Raw genomic sequence first — 23883 nt, 5'->3', positions numbered from 1 at the left:
CTACCAAAAGCGCCTAATTGAAGTGAAAATGGCCAAGGGACATGTTACCAAATATTAGCGCTGCTGTATGTATATTTTTGACCCAGCAGATTTGATCACTTTTTTTCTGTTCACCCATAATAAAGTCATAAAAGTGACAAAGAAGTATCTGTTCTAATCACTCTATCGGAGAAAAATCTGAGTTGTAGAAATAACTGGAAACTCAAGAGAGTCATGACATTATGTTCTTCACAAGTGTATGTAAACTTTTGACCACAACTGTATGTGTTATGTCGACTTAAACAATTAATTGAAGCCAGAAAAGAACTACAGTTATATATTTTGGACATTGACGTTTATTAAACTGGAGAAACTCCATACAGGACTTGAATTACAGTAATAACAGCTATAGGTCATCCTACGGGTAAAACGGTGAAACAGTGCCTTTTTTACGTTCAGTACGTACGTTACGTTAAACGACAGAAAAAAAAGTTCTTTTTTATGGATGTGCCATGTTTCAAAACCTCGTAGATAACTACATCACTAAAACACGGAAATCAAGCAAATCAGTGCAGCGCAGTGGCTCCGCCCAGGGGATACAATTTTTGATTGGGGTAACTACATTGGCACGACACCGGCGGGCGTACCCTATTTAATGGATAACCGAAAAGTATAGCCTAAGCAACCTGATTTGGAATTCCCCTCAAGGACGATGGGAAAACAAAAAAACGCTCATTTTTAACTTATTATAAATATTCTTGTAATTTAATTTTATAGCTGAAACTGCGTTTCGAGGTCATCAACATATTGTGCCCCCCTGCCCCAAAAGTCAAACTCCGCCTATGATGCGACTGTATTGTTACGTCTGATTGGTATAATGGAGTCATGTGATTAATACTGCGATTTCTCATTGGTGAAACTGATAGAGCCACTGTGGGAATTACTGGCAAAAATAAAAATTATGAAAAACTAAGAGGAAAAATATAACGACTCTAGTGTAGCCCAAAATAGCGGAGTAAGAGTAGCGTTTGTTCTTCACAAATCTAACTAAGTGAAAGTAAAAAGTACGGCATGCTAAAACGACTCTTATAAGCATCTTTTCCTCAAAAATCTACTCAAGTAAACGAAACAAGTAAACGTAACTCGTCACTTCCCACCTCTGATACACGATACACGAGTGTAAATTTGCTGTTTTGCAGACCACAAAAATGGTGGGCTGAATCTGGCGCTTAGGCCTCGAGTTTGATACCCATAACTTGGGGCGTCGGGAGATAATTTATTCACTTGGGCTTCATCTTGTTCTTTTTTCCTTCACAACAGTATGAAAATAATCCATAAATTTGCATGTCAGATATGCTGAATCATCTGCGCTCTCATTAAGAGTTCAGACCAAAAACACAACACATATCATCAAGGGCTTAATTTCATGAATCACTGATCTGGCGTTCAAACTGTTTACATTTTCCTTCTCATTACTTGAGCCCACGGCGTGCCTTATGTTAGAGAGACAGCTGGATTCATACGCAACATGGGCAGATTACTAACTATACACTTGTACGTTGTACTTGTAAAGAAAAACTTTTTTTTATTTATTTTTTTTATTTTAGTATTTTAAAGTCCCATTTCCAACTCTTTGAAAATCTAAATTCGGTGCCATGGAATGAAGGTAAAGGTTTCAACTTTCAAGTAATGAGATTTTTTTTTTTTTTTTTTGCCTGAAGCTGTTTAAGCATCATGAAAACCACATTATTATTAAAGTGGTTGTAGATTCTCTTAAGCGCATGCTATAGGAGTTTATTTAGGCAGAGTCAATAGAGGAAGCTGTAAAAGTCGGTGAACTTCAAACGATTAGACCATGGGTGTTCACACTATGGCCTGGGGGCCAACTGTATAATAATAATGAATAATATAATTATTACTCTGAATACAAATATGATTTCGTTTCCAACATTTACTTTTAAATGCAGATGTACCAGGTAACATTTACAGACCTACAGCCCTAGGACATTAACATTTTCAACACTGTAGAATAAATCCCGAGGATTAAAGAAACGTTCGTAACCTGGGGACTACCTGTATAGTAAAGTTGTCTCATTTCTTTTATAAAGAAACCACACACATAAACCCATTCATACTGTACACAGTGGGGCAAATAAGTATTTAGTCAACCTCTAATTGAGCAAGTTCTCCCACTTGAAAATATTAGAAAGAAACAGAAAATCACATTGTTTGATTTTTGTAAAGGATTTATTTGCAAATCATTGTGGAAAATAAGTGTTTGGTCAATACCAAAAGTTCATCTCAATACTTTGTTATGTACCCTTTATTGGCAATAATGGAGGCCAAACGTTTTCTTAACTCTTCACAAGCTTTTCACACACTGTTGCTGGTATTTTGGCCCATTCCTCCATGCAGATCTTCTCTAGAGCAGTGATGTTTTGAGGCTGTCGTTGGGCAACATGGACTTTCAACTTCCTCCACAGATTTTCTATGGGGTTGAGATCTGGAGACTGGCTAGGCCACTCCAGGACCTTGAAATGCTTCTGACGAAGCCACTCCTTTGTTGCCCTGGCTGTGTGTTTGGGATCATTGTCATGCTGAAAGACCCAGCCACGCTGATGGAAGGAGATTTTCACTCAAAATCTCTCGATACATGGCCCCATTCATTCTTTCCTTTACACAGATCAGTCGTCCTGGTCCCTTTGCAGAAAAACAGCCCCAAAGCATGATGTTTCCACCCCCGTGCTTCACAGTGGGTATGGTGTTCTTTGGATGCAATTCAGTATTCTTTCTCCTCCAAACACGAGAACCTGTGTTTCTACCAAAAAGTTCTATTTTGGTTTCATCTGAACACATTCTCCCAGTTTTCTTCTGGATCATCCAAATACTCTCTAGCCAACCGCAGACGGGCCTGGACGTGTACTTTCTTCAGCAGGGGGACACGTCTGGCAGTGCAGGATTTGACTCCCTGGCGGCGCATTGTGTTACTGATAGTAGCCTTTGTTACTGTGGTCCCAGCTCTCTGTAGGTCATTCACTAGTTCCCCCCGTTTGGTTCTGGGATTTTTGCTCACCGTTCTTGTTATCATTTTGATGCCACGGGGCGAGATCTTGCATGGAGCCCAAGATCGAGGGAGATTATCAGTGGTCTTGTATGTCTTCCATTTTCTAATAATTGCTCCCACAGTTGATTTCTTTACACCAAGCGTTTTCCCTATTGCAGATTAAGTCTTCCCAGCCTGGTGCAGGTCAACAATTTTGTTTCTGGTGTCCTTCGACAGCTCTTTTGTCTTGGCCATGGTGGAGTTTGGAGTGTGACTGACTGAAGTTGTGGACAGGTGTCTTTTATACCGATAATGAGTTAAAACAGGTGCATTAATGCAGGTAATGAGTGGAACCTCGTTAGACCTCGTTAGAAGAAGTTAGACCTCTTTGACAGCCAGAAATCTTTCTTGTTTGTAGGTGACCAAATACTTATTTTCCACTCTCATTTGGAAATAAATTCTTTAAAAATCAAACAATGTGATTTTCAGTTTTTTCCCCCCACATTCTGTCTCTCATGGTTGAGGTTTACCCATGTTGACAATTAGAGACCTCTCAATTGTTTTCACGTAGGAGAACTTGCACAATTGGTGGTTGACTAAATACTTATTTGCCCCACTGTAATAGCTAAAAGTCTCAGTACAAACTCCCATTCAAACTGTAAATTGTCAATACGAGACTGTGCTTTGAAATTGGATTTGGATTGTACTAATAAAAAGCTGTTCGATGAAGAAAGTTTATTCTTTACAGCAGGGGTCCCGAAACCTTTTCCTGTGAGGGCCACATAACTTTTCCCTACTCTGATGAGGGGCCGGGGTCAGTTTGTAACAGAAAAGATGTGACAATTGCAGGAGTCCCTGTATGTAAAAATGTATTGTTTTTCAGAAAGCTACAATCAAATAACCCTTTCTGGATTCTTCACGGAACAAAAGTAAATAAGAAAAATAATAATATAATAATAATATAATATAATAATAACACTATTAATTAAATAGATAATAACCAAATAGCCCTCATTGGGTTCTTCACAGAAAAAAGCCAGAAAATAAATAAAACTATTGCGGGCCGTAGTTTGGGGACCCCTGCTTTACAGTCTGCCTCCTCTTTATTCAATTTTGTTGTTTAGTTTGCTTAAAAGAAAAATTTATATCAGCGCTTTGTCCACAAGAAAAAAAACAAAAAAAAAACAACCAGCAGCACTTTTTATTTTATTTGAATGAACAGGAGAAATTCTTGTTATGTTTTATACTCAGAAACTTTATAAAAACTTCAGCAAGTTTTATGTACTTTAAACAGTACAGCAGACTACAGTAGACTACAGCTAAGTCAGGAAGCTCTAATAAAATTTTATTTTTGAAGGTAATAGTCATCCATTTTGCTTTCATTGTTACTTACAACATGACTAGAACAACATCAAGTGAAACTGGGAAGGTAATTGAAAAAAGTGTCATTTATCTGATTAAACAATTGTTTAATTAATCATCCGATTAATCGATTATAAAAATAATCGTTAGTTTCAGCCGTATCACTAACATACTAAAAGAGCAGCAAATATTGCTACAAAAAAAATGTGTGTGCAGTGGCGCGGGAAGTGGGGTGCCGCAGCACCCCCTGGTGTTGGGGAGAAAAATAGTGTTGTTTTGGTGGATTTTTGGGGGGTAAAAATAAATTAACAGTACATATTGAAACAATACCATATTTAACTTTGGGGACGACATATATATGTTTGAAAATTTATTATTTTTTTCAAATAACATCACCACCGGAGACTTTGCTTGCTACTGAGTCAGGCGCTACAGTGGTATGAAAAAGTATCTGAACCTTTTGGAATGTCTCACATTTCTGCATAAAATACCCATCAAATGTGATCTGATCTTTGTCAAAATTACACAGATGTAAAACCAGTGTCTGCTTTAACTAAAACCACTCACACATTTATAGGTTTTCATATTTTATTGAGGATAGCGTGCAAACAATGACAGAAGAGGGAAAAATAAGTAAGTGAACCCTCTGACTAAGGAGACTTAAAAAGCAATTGAAAACAATTTTTACCAAACAATTTAAGTCAGGTGTGTGCCCAATCATTGATGAGTGGTTTAAAGCTGACCTGCCCACTATAAAACACACACTTGGTAAGAATTGTGTTGGAGAGAAGCATTGTCTGATGTGCATCATGGCTCGGTCAAAACAGCTGTCTGAAGACCTGTGATCAAGGATTTTTGGTTTGTATAAAGCTGGGAAAGGATACAAAACCATGTCTAAAAGTCTGGATGTTTATCAATCGAGAGTCAGAGAAGTTGTCTACAAATGGAGAGTTTGGCAGAGTTTCTTCTCTCCCAAGGAGTGGCCATCCACCAAAGATGACGCCAAGAGTTCAGTGCAGAATACTCATAGAGGTAAAAAAGAACCCTAGAGTGTCTGCCAAAGACTTACAGAAATCACTGGCACAGTCTAATATTTTTGTGTACACATCAACTATATGTAAAACTATTGCAAAGATTGGTGTTCATGGGAGAAATCCACGAAGGAAGCCACAGCTGTCTAAAAAAATGTTGCTCGTTTAATGTTCGCAAAAAGGCACTTGGACACTCCACAGAAGTTTTGGCACATATTTTGTGGACTGATGAAAACAAAGTTGAATTGTTTGGGAGTAACACATAACGTCATGTGTGAAGGAAAAGTGGAACAGCTCACCAACATCAACACCTCATCCCCACCGTGAAGCGTGGTTGAGGGAGCATCATGATTTGGGGCTGTTTTGCTACCTAAGGGCCTGGACAACTTTTAATCATTAATGGAAGAATGAATTCAAAAGTTTATCAGGATGTTTTGCAGGAAAACCTGAGGCCGTTTGTCGGACAGTTGAAGCTAAAAAGAGGATGGATGCTGCAACAAGACAATGATCCAAAACACAGAAGTAAATCAACTTCAGAATGGTTTCAGAAGAAGAAAATACACATTCTGGAGTGGCCAAGTCAATGTCCAGACTTGAACCCCATTGAGATGCTGTGGCATTACCTAAAGACAGCGATTCATGCTAGACACATCCCAGGAATCTGACTGAACTACAGCAGTTTTGTAGAGAAGAACGGGCCAAGATTAGTCCTGACCGATGTGCCAGACTGATCTGCAGCTACAGGAAGCGTATGGTTGAAGTTATTGCAGCCAAAGGGGAGGCACAAAATATCGAATGTGATGGTTCACTTATTTTTCCCCCACATGTCATTTTTTGCATACTATTAAAATATGATGGGTGGTTTTAGTTAAAGCAGACACTGTTTTTTCATCGGTGTGAATTCAACAAAGATCAGATCACATTTGATGGTGATTTAATGCACACATGTGAGTAATTCAAAAAGGTTCAGATACTTTTTCATACCATTGTATTTGTGAACAGGGGGAGCTAATCTGAGGCTTATTGGACCATTTAGCTTTCAAATGTGTTTGTGTGTCTTTGCGCCGTCGATGTAGCTGCAGGGAATTGCATCATAATATGGGCACTTTGTTTTCCAATACAAAAACTCCAACACACACTGTAGGTGTAATAGAACACTGTCCTTGTAGTAGCCTAGTAGTACTACGTAAACTATCCAGCATGCGTGTACTGCCATTGTGCATGCCTTGTATGGAGAAAATGCACGAGCATGACAAATTTGGACAGAAATGGCTGTTTTTTCGGATGGGAAAAACTAAAAAAGATCCTCCTCTCCCACTGCTGTGAGTGACTTCCAGCCCCCCTGTGTGTGTGTGTCTGCTTGGTTAGTGTCGGTTGGGGTTTGGGGAAGAGAGGGGGGATGCCATTTTTCATTTTGCATATCCTAACAAGAAAGAGTAGCTGCGCCCCTATGTAAAAGTATGCACTTGACCACAACTTCTTCCTAAAACGTGTCTTTTCCTTGCAGATTTCTACTTATTTGACTTAGTGACCACGAGTAAAATGTTGATGTGCTGCCGGTGCTGCAGTTGCTGCCGGCTTACAAGATGTGACATGACACTTTGTTTGACTCAACATGAATCACTGGGCTGGCTGGACTTCAAAGTTTGAAGTTTCACAAGGATTTTTATGTTTGCTCTCGAAGCAAATGTGAAGGTTTCATTTCGAATGTCTATTCAGTGAGGTGTCATTTGAAAGGAAAACATTCAATCACAAACTCTCATTAACTTGATATGTTTCAGCAAAGTTTTCAAATGGAATATTGAATGCGATGAAATTTAAATGCTTATGAAAAGACAATTAATTTAAGTAAGAAATGGGAATGAAATGTCTTGCATTAATTGACTAATTGACCAAAGGCAGAGGCGTCGCGTCCCAATAGGCAAACCAGGCAATTGCCTAGGGCCCCCAGACAGCAGGGGCCCCCAGAGGGCCAACAGATTTAGCACATGCAGCTTTACTGCACTGTCGCAGCGACAAGTGCGACAGTGCCAGTGAAAGCATTGTGTTTGAGTTCCCTGAAGGGGCCCCTTCACTTGCTCTACCACCCCCCCACCCCCCTCCCTCACGTGACTCAGAGTGAGAGTGAGTGGCGATTTGGCTTTTTTTTAATTGGCGTATATCCAAAATGAAGAGAAGTTATCCTTCTGGAAGCGACAAAAGAAAGAAAAAAAAAGCAGAAGAGGAGAAAAGGAAGCAAGACAGCGGTGAGTGTACTATGTTACTGTGTTTTATGTCCTAATGTAGTAGAAGCCGGGCACTTTGAGTGTCCTCAAAAATGCTCTTTGAGACCGAGGCGTTATTATACTTTTATTAAATATGCTATTGCTCCAAGTCCAACTGTCCCCCTTAGTTGCACACGCTCGAAGGGCCCCATGTTGCTTGTTGCCTGGGGCCCCTAGGGATCCTTGCTACGCCTCTGACCAAAGGTATTGTTTGAGCAACAGTATGTATGGCTGACGATACATATACAGTGTGGGTTATAGCTGCATTAAAAAAACACAAAGTCAATAAAACTCATTAAATAAAATTGATAAAACTCAACATTAGTGACTACCCACCGTCAGACCATCTCATGGCATCGTCCAGTTGAGGGGGCAGCCCTTTCCACAACGTGCTGTCCTTCGGGTAGCCCAGATCCATGCGTCTCAGGTGGTCGTCGTAGCGCCAGTACCGGTTGTCCTTGAAGAAGTAGGTCTTCTCATTGTGAAGCCACACGAAGGCTGCGTCCACGCCGTCAGAAGGCAGCCCGAAGTCGCTGATAGGACGCGGGTAACCTTCTTCCATGACGTTGTCTTTAAACACCCAGTATTTGAGACCTGAATGTGCAACCAACAAGAATGAGAAAATCCAACAACTGGAGCTCATTTTGGAATAAGTAACTGTATAGATCGACTTCTTTTCTTAGTTATCTCAAGAGTGATTTCAGCAAGCGACCTGACAGCTTTGATTCATTTTTACTCAACTTTAGCATGATTACTGTCATGATAATGAAAATTAAAACGGACCCTTTATCCACATTTAAAAAAAAACATGATTAAGTCGCGTCGGCCGAAAAGGTGAATTTTTTGGGGAAAATGTACTGTAATTTTGGCACTATAAGCCGTGATTTTTTCTTTCATTTTGAATCCCGTGTCTTATACAGGGTCCCCCCAGAATTTATAAATCTAAATTCAAGACTTTTAAGACCTTTTTTTAATGCCATTTCAACTGAAAATTAATATTTTTCTTGCACCCATTATTTAGATCATATTGAATCATATTAAATAAATAAAGCACTGAACATCAAATTTAACCTCAATTACTAAGTGTGTTTGACAAAATAATGCACATATATTGAAGATACAATTAAAACACATTTAAAGTAACATTATAAAATCTGTCAGAATTTTTTTAAACACACACACGCACACAATAATTATGGACAAAAAGAGGAGGAGGACAGGACTCAGATCAGCCATCTTCTGTAACAGGCTAGCCACTAGTGCACCTGCCAAGACCCCAGTGAACATGGCTAACTCTTGAGTTAAAACGGTGAAATTCACATTCATTCGAAAGGCAAACCGAAATGTTTAAGCAGGTCCACTGCCTTCGCATGACCCATAAACTGCAACCTAAAGTATCTGGATGTAACTTGAGCCCCTATCACATACTCAAAAACAACGGAAATATCGCGGGACTTAACCGTGCAGCAGTTGTGTGAGAAAACAATTTCCCGTGTCGACTGACATGGGAAGCAGTGTGCGTGAAAGCAGGCATTAAATTCCCGGGTCACAGCAGATGGCTGATGACTAATATCATAGCGGCGGCCGATGTAACTTCCTCCCTCTTCGCAGTAAGAGGAAAAGCGGTAAACAAACATCGCAATTACAAACATAGCAAGCTGGAAACAGCTATATTAAACTGAAAACATGACCAAAATTAAAATGTCAATTATTACGTCGGGCCGGGCCCGGATCCCTTTAAGATATCACCTCGTGGGGTCTCAATGATCCTAAGAAAGGTGAGGAATTAGCCCAAAAGTTCACGACAGGAGTTGGTCAATGACCTGATGGTTTGAAATCATGCATGGCACGGAAGGTTCCCCAGCTTAAACCAGCACATGTCAAGGCCCGTTTTAAGTTTGCCTAGGACCATTTGGATGACGCAGAGGAGTCATGAGTTTTGTGGTCAAATGAGAGTATATAGAACTTTTTGGTCATAATTCCACTAACCGTGATTGTAGGAAGAAGAATGATGAGTACTATCCCAAGAACACCATCTCTACTGTGAAACTTGGGGGTGGAATCATACTTTGGGGGTGTTTTGTCTGCACATGGGACAGGACGAATGCACTGTATTAGAGAGAGGAAGACTGGGGCCCTGTATTGTGAGATTTTGGGGAACAACCTCCTTCCCTCAGTCAGAGCATTGAAGTTGGGTCGTGGCTGGGTCTTCCAACATGACAATGACCTGACGCACACAGCCAGGAAAACCAAGTAGTGGCTCTGTAGGAAGCATAACAAGGTTCTAGCATGGCCTAGCCGGTCTCCAGACCTAAACCCAATATAAAACCTTTGCTGGGAGCGCAGACCTTTCTCTGCGACGGCCCAGAAACCTGACTGATGGGTGGGCCAAGATCCCTACTGCAGTGTGTGCAAACCTGGTGAAAAACTGCAGGAAACGTTGGACCTCTGTTTTTACAAAGAAAGGCTACTGTACCAAATATTAACATTAGTTTTCTCAGGTGTTCAAATATTTATTTGCACCTGTATCACGTAAATAAATCATTAAAAAAATCATACATTGTGATTTCTGGATTTTTCTTTTTAGATCATCTCTCTTACAGTGGACATGCACCTACGATGAAAATTGCAGACCCCTCCATGATTTCTAAGTATGAGTGCTTTCGAAATAGCAGGGTGTTCAAATACTTATTTTCTTCACTGTAAGCCACACCTGAGAATAAACAAACAAATTTCAGGATATACAGTATTATGAGGCAAGATTTTGATATTTCACTTGCACTCAAAGGAGGTGGTAAAAGTTTGGGGAGCGCACCTTTAAAAAAGACTATTTTATGATCGCCGGGTCTCTCGTAGACAGCGTCCACCCCGTCCAGATTGGCGGGCAATCCCCTCCAGAACCAGTGAATCTGAGCGGGACGAAGAGACACCAGATGCTTCTCTCGAGTGAGTCGCCAAAAGTATTTCCCTATGAGGATAAAGCAGAAAAAACACATTTTAGCTTTTGTTTCTCTAGGCTTCTTCCTCAGTTTCAATGTCCACCAATTACCATTAATGCATGTGCAATTGAATTAAAGCAATGTGCATGTCTATTGATAAACAGGCCTAATTTCATGTTTTTTTTCCTCTTCCAATCAAGTCAATAAAAGCCTAATCACTATAGTAAATTTAAAAGTGACTACTTTGATCAAGAGTGATTTCAGACTGAAAGAGGTCAAGGGTAAGAATAATATTTAAACTAGGGCTGTCAAACGATTAAAATTTTTAATCGAGTTAATTACAACTTTAAAATGAATTAATCGTAATTAATCGCAATTAATCGCAATTCAGACCATCTATAAAATATGCCATATTTTTCTGTAAATTATTGTTGGAATGGAAAGATAAGACACAAGATGGATATATACATTCAACATACGGTACATAAGGACTGTATTTGTTTATTATAACAATAAATCAACAAGATGGCATTAACATTATTAACATTCTGTTAAAGCGATCCATGGATAGAAAGACTTGTAGTTCTTAAAAGAAAAATGTTAGTACAAGTTATAGAAATTTTATATTAAAACCCCTCTTAATGTTTTCGTTTTAATAAAATTTGTAAAATTTTCATTCAAAAAATAAACTAGTAGCCAGCCATTGTTGATGTCAATAATTACTTACACAATGCTCATGGGTGCTGAAGCCTATAAAATCAGTCGCACCCAAGCGCCAGCAGAGGGCGGCAAAACTCCATAAATCACAGCAAGTGAGCGTTTCACTGTACTGTCATTTAAATCTGTCTGAGCGGGGCATCTGCGTTAATTGCGTCAAATATTTTAACGTGAATAATTTAAAAAAATTAATTAACGCCCGTTAACGCGATAATTTTGACAGCCCTAATTTAAACAGAATTTTACAATACAGTGATCCCCGCTACTTCGTGCCCTTAGTCCATTGCGTTTTTTTTTTTTTTTTTTTTTATTAATAAAAAAATTAAAAATAAAATAAAAAAATACAAATGAGCTGTCCCAAGCCGATCGCGTAGTCTCACTCTCCCTTCCTCCCTCCCTCCCTCTCCCTGCTCTTTGTTGGTCAGGCAGTGCACTGGAGTTGCTTATTAAACTTTACTATGGGAGATGTTTAATGTTTGATCTTGCCACAGATGCCTGGATGCCGAAGCTTCAAAGTACTGCATACGTCAATCATCATTTAACTCGTTAAACAGTTGCTGTGGCAACTCATTGTGTGTAAGTGAGCAGCTTGAGCGGATTTGAGTTGACTCACTCAATGAAGCATTTAATAAAGACAAGCATTTTTATACTTTATTCTCGTTTTAAAATAATTCGATGGGACAGTAACATGTTTAAAACCATTTATTAAAAAAAAATAAAAAAAACATATGTATATATGTATCTCTTTCCAACACTAAATCTGAATGAATACGGTGAAAAAAAAAAAAAAGAAATTGGCAGGGGTGCTGCTACTTTTCACTTATCGGGGCGGATTCTGGTCCCCATTAACCGCAAAAGATGAGGGATCACTGTACGTTTTATAGGAAAATTAACCGTCAATCAAGTTTTTAGATGATTTACCAATGCGATGGGTGAATTGCTTCTGAGTACAGTATTTTCCGCACTATAAGGCGCACCTAAAAGCCTTCAATTTTCTCAAAAGCAGAAAGTGCGCCTTTATAGGGCAATGTGCCTTATACATGGATCAATATTAGTTAATCATGGCGTAACATTCACTTTAGCGCAGCACCATCTAGTGGATGTATGACATAACCACTACCACTACTACTACTACTACTGCACCTTATAATGCTGTGCGCCCTATATATGAAAACAGTTTTAAAATAGGCCATTCATTGAAGGTGCGCCTTATAGTGCGGAAAATACGGCACTTCTCTTATCGAGTCGAGTAGAGCAAATGAATCCTGTCTTCGAAAGCACAGATTTAGTTCAATGATGAGATTTTTTTTTACCTTGCAATCATGTTTCTACAATTACATATTTGCAAAAACAAAACTGGAATTATAAATGAGGAAAATCTATACAGGAACTCGATACCCAAACCCAATAAAAGAGCCAAAGCCAGATTCTTGACATTAGCCACGTTTACATGCTGACTTTTATTCATACCGATTCAAATCATTCCGAATGGAAATTTCAGATCAGCTGTTTACATGTCACTTCATCTATTCCGATCCAGCGTTTACATGTGACTGCCTTTATTCCGAAAGGACGTTTGACAACTGCCGTCTGACATGCGCAGATTAATCAAAACAAAGCGTCACGTTGCAAAACATGGAGATCGAACGTCGGAGTGCTGCTGTTTTAACTTTAACCCACTTGTTGTGTTTGTGGGGTCGTATCCGCTTCTGCTGTTTTGCTCTTTTGCCCTGTAGTAGCCGGTTTTCCACCGGTTTCTAATCTGGTCAACGCTCCCGTCTATTCCGGCTTCGTGTAACCTCTCTTGAACTTTTTTAAATAGTTCACTGTTCCTCGTTTTACGCCCGTCTAAGCTTCTTTACTTCTTTTAAAGTTTGAATTAAATACAATCTTTCCGCCGGACTCCAATTAGGGGCGCTGTGCTTGGAAGCCATGTTGCAAGTGACGTTCCTTACGTCACAAAGTGACGTCACCACGTCAGTACGGAGCATGTGCAGAAAGAATGCAACCAGACACCATTCCGCTTCCCTGTTTACATGATATAATTTTACTTCTAATCGGTTTGGGAAAAGGAATATTCCACCCCTGTGAATCGGAATGAAATTCCATTCGGTTTAGGCCTGTTCATTCCGAATGAGGTGTTTATATGGAACACATTTATTCGGTTTAAACAAATATTCCGATTGTAATTGGAATATTTGGCTCCATGTAAACGTGGCAATTGTCAACAATAAGGAAAATGGGGGAGATCATACATGTCCTAGCTGGTCCTTCTTTTACATGTGAAAGTGCTTGTAAACACATTAAAACTGAGCCAATTTTGGATACAAAACATCTTAGGTGGCAACACATTTATGTTGGAGGGTGGTTTTGGATAATGCTTGCCGGGGCACGTTAATCAATGAGTGTTTTTACGGGGTATTTTAAGGGAACTTTGGAACAACCATATGGCTATACTTCAAATTGCCAAAAAAACTTGTGTATTTGTGAAAGGGTAGCAGACGAGAATGCGAGCTCCAGTGGATGTACCAGACTTCTTCAACTGCAGGTCATTTAGGTTCATAAAGGTCCTTTTATACTAACTGTTTACTCCCTCCTTACAAGCCGCGCCACAGCGGTCGAGGAGAAAAAAATGGAACGACACAGAGAGGCATCATAGCTCTGACCTGGCATGTGGTACATCGTGCAGCAGTGACTGACACTGGACGCATCACAGTTGAATACAAATCCGCCAACAGTCGTTGAATCTCAGCAGGGACAGCTGGTACTGGGGTTCGGAGACGCCAAACAGACGTACTCTCTCGGCCAGTGACCTGAACATTGCTCATCGGTGATCTCAACTGGACTTTTCTGTCTTCCAATACAACCAGCATTGCTCAGTGGGCCAGTTGCGGTCACCACTGAGCAATGCTTAGCTCACCGCATGACATCGCAACAGGACTTTTCTGTCTTCATATACAACTGGAAAAGTTCAGTTGCGATCGATGCAATGCTCTGAAAATAATTTGACATTTTACAGGATCTTTAAAATGGCATGCCAAACTAGTCACGATTTTAAGCCATTCACTTCCAGAGCCAAAATATTTTTGACTTTAAATTAAACCTGGTGATTGTGAAAAACGAGTGCGTGCCTTTGTCTGAGAGTAAACAGGCTTGCTTGTGAAGATACAAAAGCCCTTTTCCTGTTGCTGCTGTCAGCGGGAGGCTAGGCTCACTCCAGAGGGCCAACATGAAAGCCCGATGCCATTTAGGAACGACTGCTTCTCAGCAGGACTCATCTAGCTCAGTCGGGCGTCCACAACAAAACGTTTCTTATCCATTTTCTTTTTGTAACCCTTTTTTCTTCAGTGAGTTCTCTCCTGTGACTTTTGAGCTAATATTGCTCATTTATTTGTCCCCCCTAACGCAGCTTTTGATCTGCCATTCTCCCTTTGTGCTTTGTTACCTTTGAAAAAAAAGGCCTCCCCTCGTATCTGGGCCACTGCGTCAAAGTAGCTGGTGCATCTGTCTGGAGCATCTCGCGCCAGCCTGAGATAGATGATAGGAAAGAACAGAGAGATGGTTAAAAATAGGAAAACAATAGTTAAAAGTGGACATTTATCAGCTCTTGGAATGTTTGAAGCGCACACTTGTTTCTCCTGTTGATTGATCTCATCCCTTTCGTGATCCTTTTCTCTACCCAGATTTAGTCGTACTGTCAAATCCTGCGTCTGAATGAGCTGAATCATCAACAGACTTAGCAGAAGAGTGCTTGCCATCAAGCTGACGAGGTGAATTTATCCTGTTGGTTTATGAGCAATTTACAGATGTGGCCCGCATACTGAATGATAGGTCTGCACAATATATCGTTTGAACATTGCCATCGCAATGTGCGCTTGCGCAATAGTCCCATCGCAGGGCATTCAGTTTTTATTTATTTATTTTTTTATGTAAACTTTTGTTTTTCTTCATAGAAGCAGCCATTGTGCAGATGCAATGGCTTCCTGGATCCCTTTTATATACACCAATCTTCATCATTTACAGATAAACCCCCTTAGCCTGGATTAAACGACATTATATGAACACTAGGGGTGTCCCAATAGCATATTTTTGCACCCAAGACCAAGTCACCTGAATCTGAATATCTGCTGATACAAAGTCCGGATCCAGTACCGGAAAAGAAAAAGTTTGTTTCTGGTATTAGCCAATGGCGTACCGCACGCATGCTATTTTTAGACCGTGACGTCGCATCGTAAAGCGGAAGTAGAGTAGAAGTGGGACATTGTAGACCCGCTTTCGCATAGAAGCAATGGAAAATCGGCTACTTTTCTCCGGTAATCTTTCAAAAACGAGCATGCTGATCACACATTGCTTTTTTTGGAACGTTTTGAAACGACTCTAGACAGTACGACATATGAAGGATGTTTTCTTCATACGTTTCCCGAAACTAAAAACTTGGAGGAGAAAATGTGAAGACTGAATGAACTTGCGTGGACTTTTAACGCCACTTATGCAGTAAACATTTCGTTGGGTTGGCATTGTCTTTCAGAGGACAAAGAGGTAAGCCATTTTCATATCTTTAACTTATTTTTTGGCGTGACGTGCCGGGTGCTGCTTCTGTCTGACAGTGAATGACCTGAAAAGAATTAAAATGGTATCTGACTGCCACTGTTACATTTTGTATTGTAAAAAAACAACTTTAGTAAGGAGGAAGTTTAAATAAGTTATAGAATTAAGATTTGTTAACAATGGAAAAAATAAAAAGTGTTCGCTGGCTGTCACTGAGTAGCATTTGCGATCGCTACATAAAACTAACTAAATTACCTCCAAGAACGGTCAGAGACGTAGGACAACCAGAGGATATAATATGTAAGAAAGCCAGGGCTTGTGGTAAAGGATAGCTTGTTGAAACAGGAGAATGTCATTGTCAGTCGCGTCGATAAAAAAGCTAAGGCTATACTTAGGTCGGCTCGTTTTTTTGGTCTTTTTCAGCCTTCGACACTCGAGCCATCTCTTTAACTGGACATTTTTATGTTCTTCCACATCTTTGCCAGTGAATTTGGCACCAGGGACATCATTTTCGGAGAGAATTGGTAGGTTTAGCTCTGTAAACATCTCCTTCGTACACGATTTCCATTCATTTCCTATTAGTGACAAACGGTGGCTTGCCCCCACTTAGCAACAGTAGCTAATGTCATGAATATTAATGAGCGGAAGTGACGTGTTGCTTGCGGTACGCCATTGTTGCATTGTTGCAATTGGCTAACATGCATGGCAAAACCCTGCTAGCTTAAATGCTATATAATTGCTAATGTTTACAACAATTGTCTAACTTGTATAGCAAAAGCCTGCTATGCTTAAATGCTATATAATGCTAATGTTCACAACATTTGATAAACTTGCATAGCAAAGATCCGCTAGCTTCAATGCTATATAATGCTAATGTTTAGAATAATTGGCTAAATTGCATAGCAAAAGTCCGCAAGCCTTGATATTTATTGCTAATGTATACCAGATTTTTTTGGATTGCTAGGATATGCCAGCAAGCAGCAATGAACAGGACTATTGGTTAAATTTATTTTATTTCTGTCGATGTTAATTTAGGGGCTTCGTACTTTGACGCTCACACTGCCGAGAACAGCCTCTCACTCACACAATGAATGAGTTGCCACAGTACACTTCAGACTGTGTACCAAGCTTAAAGATGATTAACATATTTGTGCCTTTGATCGTAGAGCTATGGAGGCGTCTCTGGCTCGATCAAACCTAAAAACCTGTCAATCATCATTAACTTTACGTACCAAATAAGCCTGTCGCAATATGCAATAATTCCATTTATCGCGCGATACTTAAAAATGAAGGCGGTAATTTTTCCGCTGCGATTTATCTCCTCGCGTGCACGTGCGTGTGTGCGTGTGGCAGATTTGCTGTTAAAAGTTCAGATTCCTCATTACCAACTGTGCAAAATGCATCTTCATTCCAGGCCTGGCAAAAACAAGCGCCGGAGCCAATCGTTACCATTATATCCTATTGTTCAACGTATACCGGAGTGACTGTAGACCATCTACGGCGCGCCGGTGTTGCTGACGTGTGAGCGCTCCCGTCAGGAGTGACATTTCACGCGGGGCGTCTGTTTTTCGGCACAACGGCGGATATTTACAACGAAGTCCACCAAAACATTGTTACCGACTTGGTTGCTACGAACAACCTTGCTTTGACAACGAACAGCTGAATGAAATTAAGAGCGCTGTGCTTCAAACTCGTCCTGTTTATGAAAGTCGATTGTCATATTCTGGTGTTGTGGAGTAATGTATGGGGCGCCGTTTGTAAAGCAGCACATGCTGAAAATGACGACAACATTTTCTCACATTTAGCGCCACACAGTGTTTAAAATGGTGTGAAATTTTGAGTCACTTTTTTTTCCCTTTTTTTTGCACATTTACAACATTAGCAATTTAAATATTTATTTTTAAATAAGAAGATTTGGACCTGATTGTTTAAATCCAGAACTAAATATTTTAATTAAATCTAAAATTTATATACTATATCCTAAATGTTAAATCAGGGAACGGTCGGAACAAAATATTTAGCTTAATATGCAAATGCACATAACTGGAGACCGGAAGTAACAAAATAAAAGCTGGTGGAGCAGCTCAGACTGTCTATTTACGTTTCTTGAAAATGAATAAAACGTACTCAATGGTGGCAGTCTGCTCTTGGACACGAGTCATTGTGATAATAATAATATATATGTAAAATACATATTTAGGAGAAACTATTTAAAGAGTAATTTGTGTGCTCCAGCTTTTATTTTGTCACTTCCGGTCTCCAGTCCTGTGAATTTGCATATTAACCCTTTAACACCTTAGCCTATTTTGGCCGAATTTGCATGCATTTGATGTTGCCTTTATATTTCAAAGAAAAAACTGTTCACAATGGCCAATTGGGTTCCTTTTTTAAGGACACCTTGAACTTCATGTCCAAACTGTTGTTTTCTTCACTGACCAATTATAATCCACATTTTGGACCCAAAAAGACAAAAAAATCCCAAAATATTTTTTCAAAATTTGTAATGTTAATGTTCCATTGACAACCAAACATGCTCGACCAACCGTTTTGAAGCTTGATAATATTTATTCTACTTGTTAGGATAAAAATTCAATAGAAAAAAATAAGATTGAATAGTTTTTTGTTTGACAATTCAACACAAACAGCAAGTATGGTCATAGGCGTTTTTGGCCTTTACACATACTATGGTCAAAACGGGTTATATACACAGCAAAATAGTGAGGAAAAAAAATATATCATCTAACACAAAAAGGGTTTGGAGGATATCTCTTTGTGAAGTTAGGTATTATACCCATCATCTTATCTAAAGTAAAAATGTACATGCAATCAAGCTTCTCGAACACTCATCTTTATAAAAATTGAAAAGATTATAGTGAAGTAAAAATATATGTAACATTGAAAAAAGTATTTTCAAGAATATTGACAAGTAGTTCAGTTCAATTCAAATTTCTCCAACGACCCAATAGTTTTTTTTTTGTTTGTTTTGCGAACTCAACAAAGCTTCTGCATGAACAGGTCACGGAACTGCGTCACACACAACGTCACACAGCCTACTCTTTCGCCATTTGCGGACTTTGCGCGCTGCTGTCAGCCTGTCACTTCTACTCGCCGAGACGCCGACTCATCCCAGGACAACAACGACAAATACGGTTCATCTTCTTCCTTGAGTTAATGAAATAATGCATTAGCTTGCGCTAAATTTAGTTTTAGATTCATCCTGCACGTTTCAAAGTCGCTCGCTCAAACCAACCGGCCGTTGCTTGCCTCGCATGTCTCCTTTTCCTTAGTTGGCGTCTCGCTTGGAAATTTATAAAAAAATGTCCACATTCGGTTCGTCCTTCTTGACATCACAACGGCCCTTGGGATATGTAGTGTTTGTGCTGCTTTCGGTTTTGAAAAAGGACAAGAAATGATGGAAATGTGGAGATAGATACATGGTCCATGCAGCGTTTTAATGCATATTTATGAGTGCAATAAAACTATAAAACTCAAATGACATTATCTCATGTTTTTCTTGGTCGATTGACTTCAAATAAAAACTGGTGTGGACATCAACTTCCGTACTTTCAAATGAGACCAACCAGCGGCACGTGGGTGACGTAATTACAGTGTGACGAAGCTTCAAAGACGACATGCGTAAACGCGTCGCTGCCGACACGTTCGGTGTGAAAGGGTTAAGCTAAATATTTAGTTCCAACCGTTTCCAGATTTAGCATTTAGGATATAGGATATAAATTTAAGATTTAAATTAAATATTTAGTTCTGGATTTAAACATTGAGGTCCAAAACTTATTTAAAAATGAATATTTAGTTTGCTATATAATGTTGTAAATGTGCGAAAAAAAAAAAGTGACAAAAAATGTCACACCATTTTAAACACTGTGTGGCACTAAATGTGAGAAAATGTCATAATTTTCAGTATGTGCTGCTTTACAAATGGCGCCCCATAGTAATGAGCAGATGTGACTTCAGCGGCGCTTGCCAACTTTTTTAATGCGCGCACACACTAGATATCATGAAATGGCAAACTATATTTGCTATGTCCCATGCCATTGGCTACGTGAGCCCAGAGTGATTATAGGACACGTAGTCCATATACAGTTGTGGTCAAAAGTTTACATACACTTGTGAAGAACATAATGTCATGGCTCTCATGAGTTTCCAGTTATTTCTACAACTCTGATTTTTCTCCGATAGAGTCATTGGAACAGATACTTCTTTGTCACAAAAAACATTCATGAAGTTTGGTTCTTTTATGACTTTATTATGGGTTAACAGAAAAAAGTGATCAAATCTGCTGGGTCAAAAATATACATACATAGATCTGAAAAAGCGAATCATTGACTTGAACAAGTCAGGAAAGTCACTTGGAGCCATTTCAAAGCAGCGCAGGTCCCAAGAGCAACAGTGCAAACAATTGTTTGTAAGTATAAAGTGCATGGCACTGTTTTGTCACTGCCACGATCAGGAAGAAAACGCAAGCTATCACCTGCTGCTGAGAGAAAATTGGTCAGGAGGGTGAAGATTCAACCGAGAATCACCAAAAAGCAGATCTGCCAAGAAGAAGCTGCTGGAACACAGGTGTTAGTGTCCACAGTCAAGCGTGTTTTGCATCTCCATGGACTGAGAGGCTGCCGTGCAAGAAGGAAGCCCTTGCTCCAAAAGCGGCACCTTAAGGCTCGACTGAAGTTTGCTGCTGATCACATGGACAAAGATAAGACCTTCTGGAGGAAAGTTCTGTGGTCAGACGAAACAAAAATCGAGCTGTTTGGCCACAATGCCCAGCAATATGTTTGGAGGAGAAAAGGTGAGGCCTTTAACCCCAAGTACACCATGCCTACCGTCAAGCACGGTGGTGGTAGTATTATGCTGTGGGGCTGTTTTGCTGCCAATGGAACTGGTGCTTTACAGAGAGTAAATGGGATAATGAAGAAGGAGGATTACCTTCAAATTCTTCAAGATAACCTAACGTCATCAGCCCGAAGATTGAGTCTTGGGCGCAGTTGGGTGTTCCAACAGGACAATGACCCCAAACACGCATCAAAAGTGGTAATGGAATGGCTAAATCAGGCTAGAATTAAGGTTTTCGAATGGCCTTCCCAAAGTCCTGACTTAAACCCCATTGAGAACTTGTGGACAATGCTGAAGAAACAAGTCCATGTCAGAAAGCCATCAAATTTAACTGAACTGCACCAATTCTGTCAAGAGGAGTGGTCAAAGATTCAACCAGAAGCTTGCCAGAAGCTTGTGGATGGCTACCAAAAGCGCCTAATTGAAGTGAAAATGGCCAAGGGACATGTTACCAAATATTAGCGCTGCTGTATGTATATTTTTGACCCAGCAGATATGATCACTTTTTCTGTTCACCCATAAGAAAGTCATAAAAGAACCAAACTTCATGAATGTTTTTTGTGACAAAGTATCTGTTCCAATCACTCTATCAGAGAAAAATCAGAGTTGTAGAAATAACTGGAAACTCAAGAGAGCCATGACATTATGTTCTTCACAAGTGTATGTAAACTTTTGACCACAACTGTACTACATCGATGAATTCTAAACTGTCATTACTGAATGGAAGTTAAGAAGGCCAAATCAATCCATACTAGTGACTATAGATAATGTTGCAAATATTGTTAATTCAGTACGTGACACAGATGGATTCGGACCACAAATAGGATGTCTTGCTCATGTAGTAAAGCTAGCTGCTAAGAGAGCTATAGCAATCAACAGAGTGCCCTGCCTCACTTTACAAACAATAAAGATTGTTCTCAGCACATAAATATTATGCACTAAAATGCATGTTTATATGATGGCAATTTAATTTTTGCTCGTTAGCAGAAAAAAAAAAAAAAATATATATATATATATATACTGTATACAATTGTTAATTTTTTTACAGAGCATTAAATGTATTGAATCGGATCGAAAATCGTGTCCCCCCCATATCAAAAATCGTACCGAACCGTGACTTAACTGTATTGTTGCATCCCTATGGAACACCATTGCAGAAGCTGTGATGGGAAGTTAAGTTATTAAGTGCAATTTTTTTCCTTTTTTTTAAACACATTTTATTTATTCTGTGTTTCTGTGCAGTATCAATATTGTTTTTTACTTAAGAGGCATGGTCTATTGTTTTTAGTTGTGATTTCTTAAAAAGTATTTTTGAATTTAAGAGTAAATATTTATCACGTTTAAATGGGTTTACTTGATCTATTAATATCTACTGTATTCTCACTGTGTTATTGTAAATTGGTTAAAAAAAATTGGGGGGGCGCAATAATTTCGCATATCGCAATAATTTATGAGAATAATTATCACACACTAAAATTAATTATCGCGACAGGCCTAGTACAAAACGGCAACTGCACTGGTGACCAACAAAAACAGTTTGGTCGCATTTCTTAGCAGGAGGGAGGGTGAGAAGCAGAAATACAAATATATGTTTTTCATTAAAGATTAAAAATTGCCGAACGGCCCAGTTTTTGATCAAGTGTTCGCATCGGGACATTATTAATGAATTCAATGTGGTCATGGTGAGTCAACCAAAGTCTTCCCAAGCAGACCTATGCAAGTCTGGTGAAAATTCGTATCATTTTAACTCATTCACTCCCAGCCATTTTACTGGTGCAACCCCCCTCGCCCTGGCCGTTTTACTGGATTTTGACAAATTTTGCAAGGTCCACCGAAAATTCTGTTCTATTGCTATATAAACATGGAACCCACCAAAAAAAAGGATTAGACTCTCTTCTTTCAGCAGGAAAAAAAGTAAGTTAATATCTTTTTCCATTCTTTAGAAATCAGCATTAGTCTGGCTTAGTTTGAGCAATTTTCCAATTTCTGATGAAAAAAACAGAAAAATTGAGCTTTTTGTGAACGCATACATTTCAAACATAACTTTGACTTTAACACAGCTATTTTTTGCTTTAGTTACATCCCAAACATCTGAATAATGTTTTCCTTTTACAAAATAACAAACAACAAGACAAATAGAGCTTTTGATAGCAAAGTAACAATTTATTTACACAAAACGAACTGAGTGATGACGCTGTTGTGGCCGTGACAACCGGGTAAACTTTTCCCTCACTGCTGTCTGTCTCATAAAGAGGGATTTTTCTGAGTCTCTGCGGGGTCTGCTCGGCGAGCAGCACGAACTCAACAACATCGTCCACTGCACTGGTGGTCCCGGTCGTTCTGTTCGGTTGTTCTGCTCGGTCGTCCGCCGCCTCGCGCCCCGGCCATGTGGCCAGGCCATTCGTTGCCGTTGAATCGGGTTGCGGGTCTTATCAAATGCGCTACTGCCCTCCAGTTTCATTGCTTTAAAATGGATTTTCAGCTTTGTGCTTTGGAGCTCAGCTGAATCAAGACCCAGAGATGTCTCTTATGAAAAAACAAAAACGTAGAAGACGTATAAATACGTCTTTGGGACACTGTAACAATTAAAAATAGAACGTATTTCTACGTTTTTGGGAACAAATGAGTTAATATTGCGATGTATATCACAAACCCACAAAAAAATCGCATTGTCAGTTTTTTCCAATATCATTCTGCCCTACTGAATGATGAGGCCGTTGGATTTAGAAACAAGAGTGTCCGTTCAGTTCCCGTTTAACACTCAAGGTCAGTATTGGCGCTCTTGTAAGAGTTAAACCAGCGTTATTACTTAGCCCTACATCGTGGAGCCACAATTAATTGCCAAGACAACAGTGGAACTTTTGAAGTGGAAACACTCCACCAAAGTGGTAAGGCATAACTACCCGTCATTAATGCCCACGCATATACTAGTACAATAGATCTCAATGCAGCATGCATCAAAGGATTAAACTGTGTGCTTTGCTTCAAGGTCCAACCTCTACGGACCTTCTTCATTGAGATGCTTTCGGTGTTGCCATTCTGATGAAGATTGTGCTACTGTTAAAAAAAAGAAGTCAAAAAGCACTTCAAATCAACGCACAATGAATTGCCATGAAAAGAACTACAATCATTGGTCTTGCGTGGGTGCC

At 39.5% G+C, this 23883-nt stretch overlaps 1 protein-coding gene across 1 annotated transcript in view; it reads right to left on the bottom strand.

Annotated features, from left to right (window-relative positions):
* LOC130905460 (matrix metalloproteinase-17-like) overlaps window positions 1-23883 on the bottom strand; it is a 163158-nt gene that overhangs the window by 13702 nt on the left and 125573 nt on the right. The window contains exons 7-9 of the mRNA XM_057818889.1: window positions 14781-14863; window positions 10495-10647; window positions 8016-8273 (exon numbers count right to left, since the gene is read on the bottom strand). Coding sequence (XP_057674872.1) covers window positions 8016-8273; window positions 10495-10647; window positions 14781-14863 — 494 coding nt within the window. The remainder of the gene's footprint in view (window positions 1-8015; window positions 8274-10494; window positions 10648-14780; window positions 14864-23883) is intronic.

This window comes from Corythoichthys intestinalis, chromosome 17 (genome assembly GCF_030265065.1).
Source record: "Corythoichthys intestinalis isolate RoL2023-P3 chromosome 17, ASM3026506v1, whole genome shotgun sequence".
NCBI lineage: Eukaryota > Metazoa > Chordata > Actinopteri > Syngnathiformes > Syngnathidae > Corythoichthys > Corythoichthys intestinalis.
Note: the sequence above shows the minus strand (reverse complement) of the source record. Positions and strands in the feature narration are given on the sequence as shown.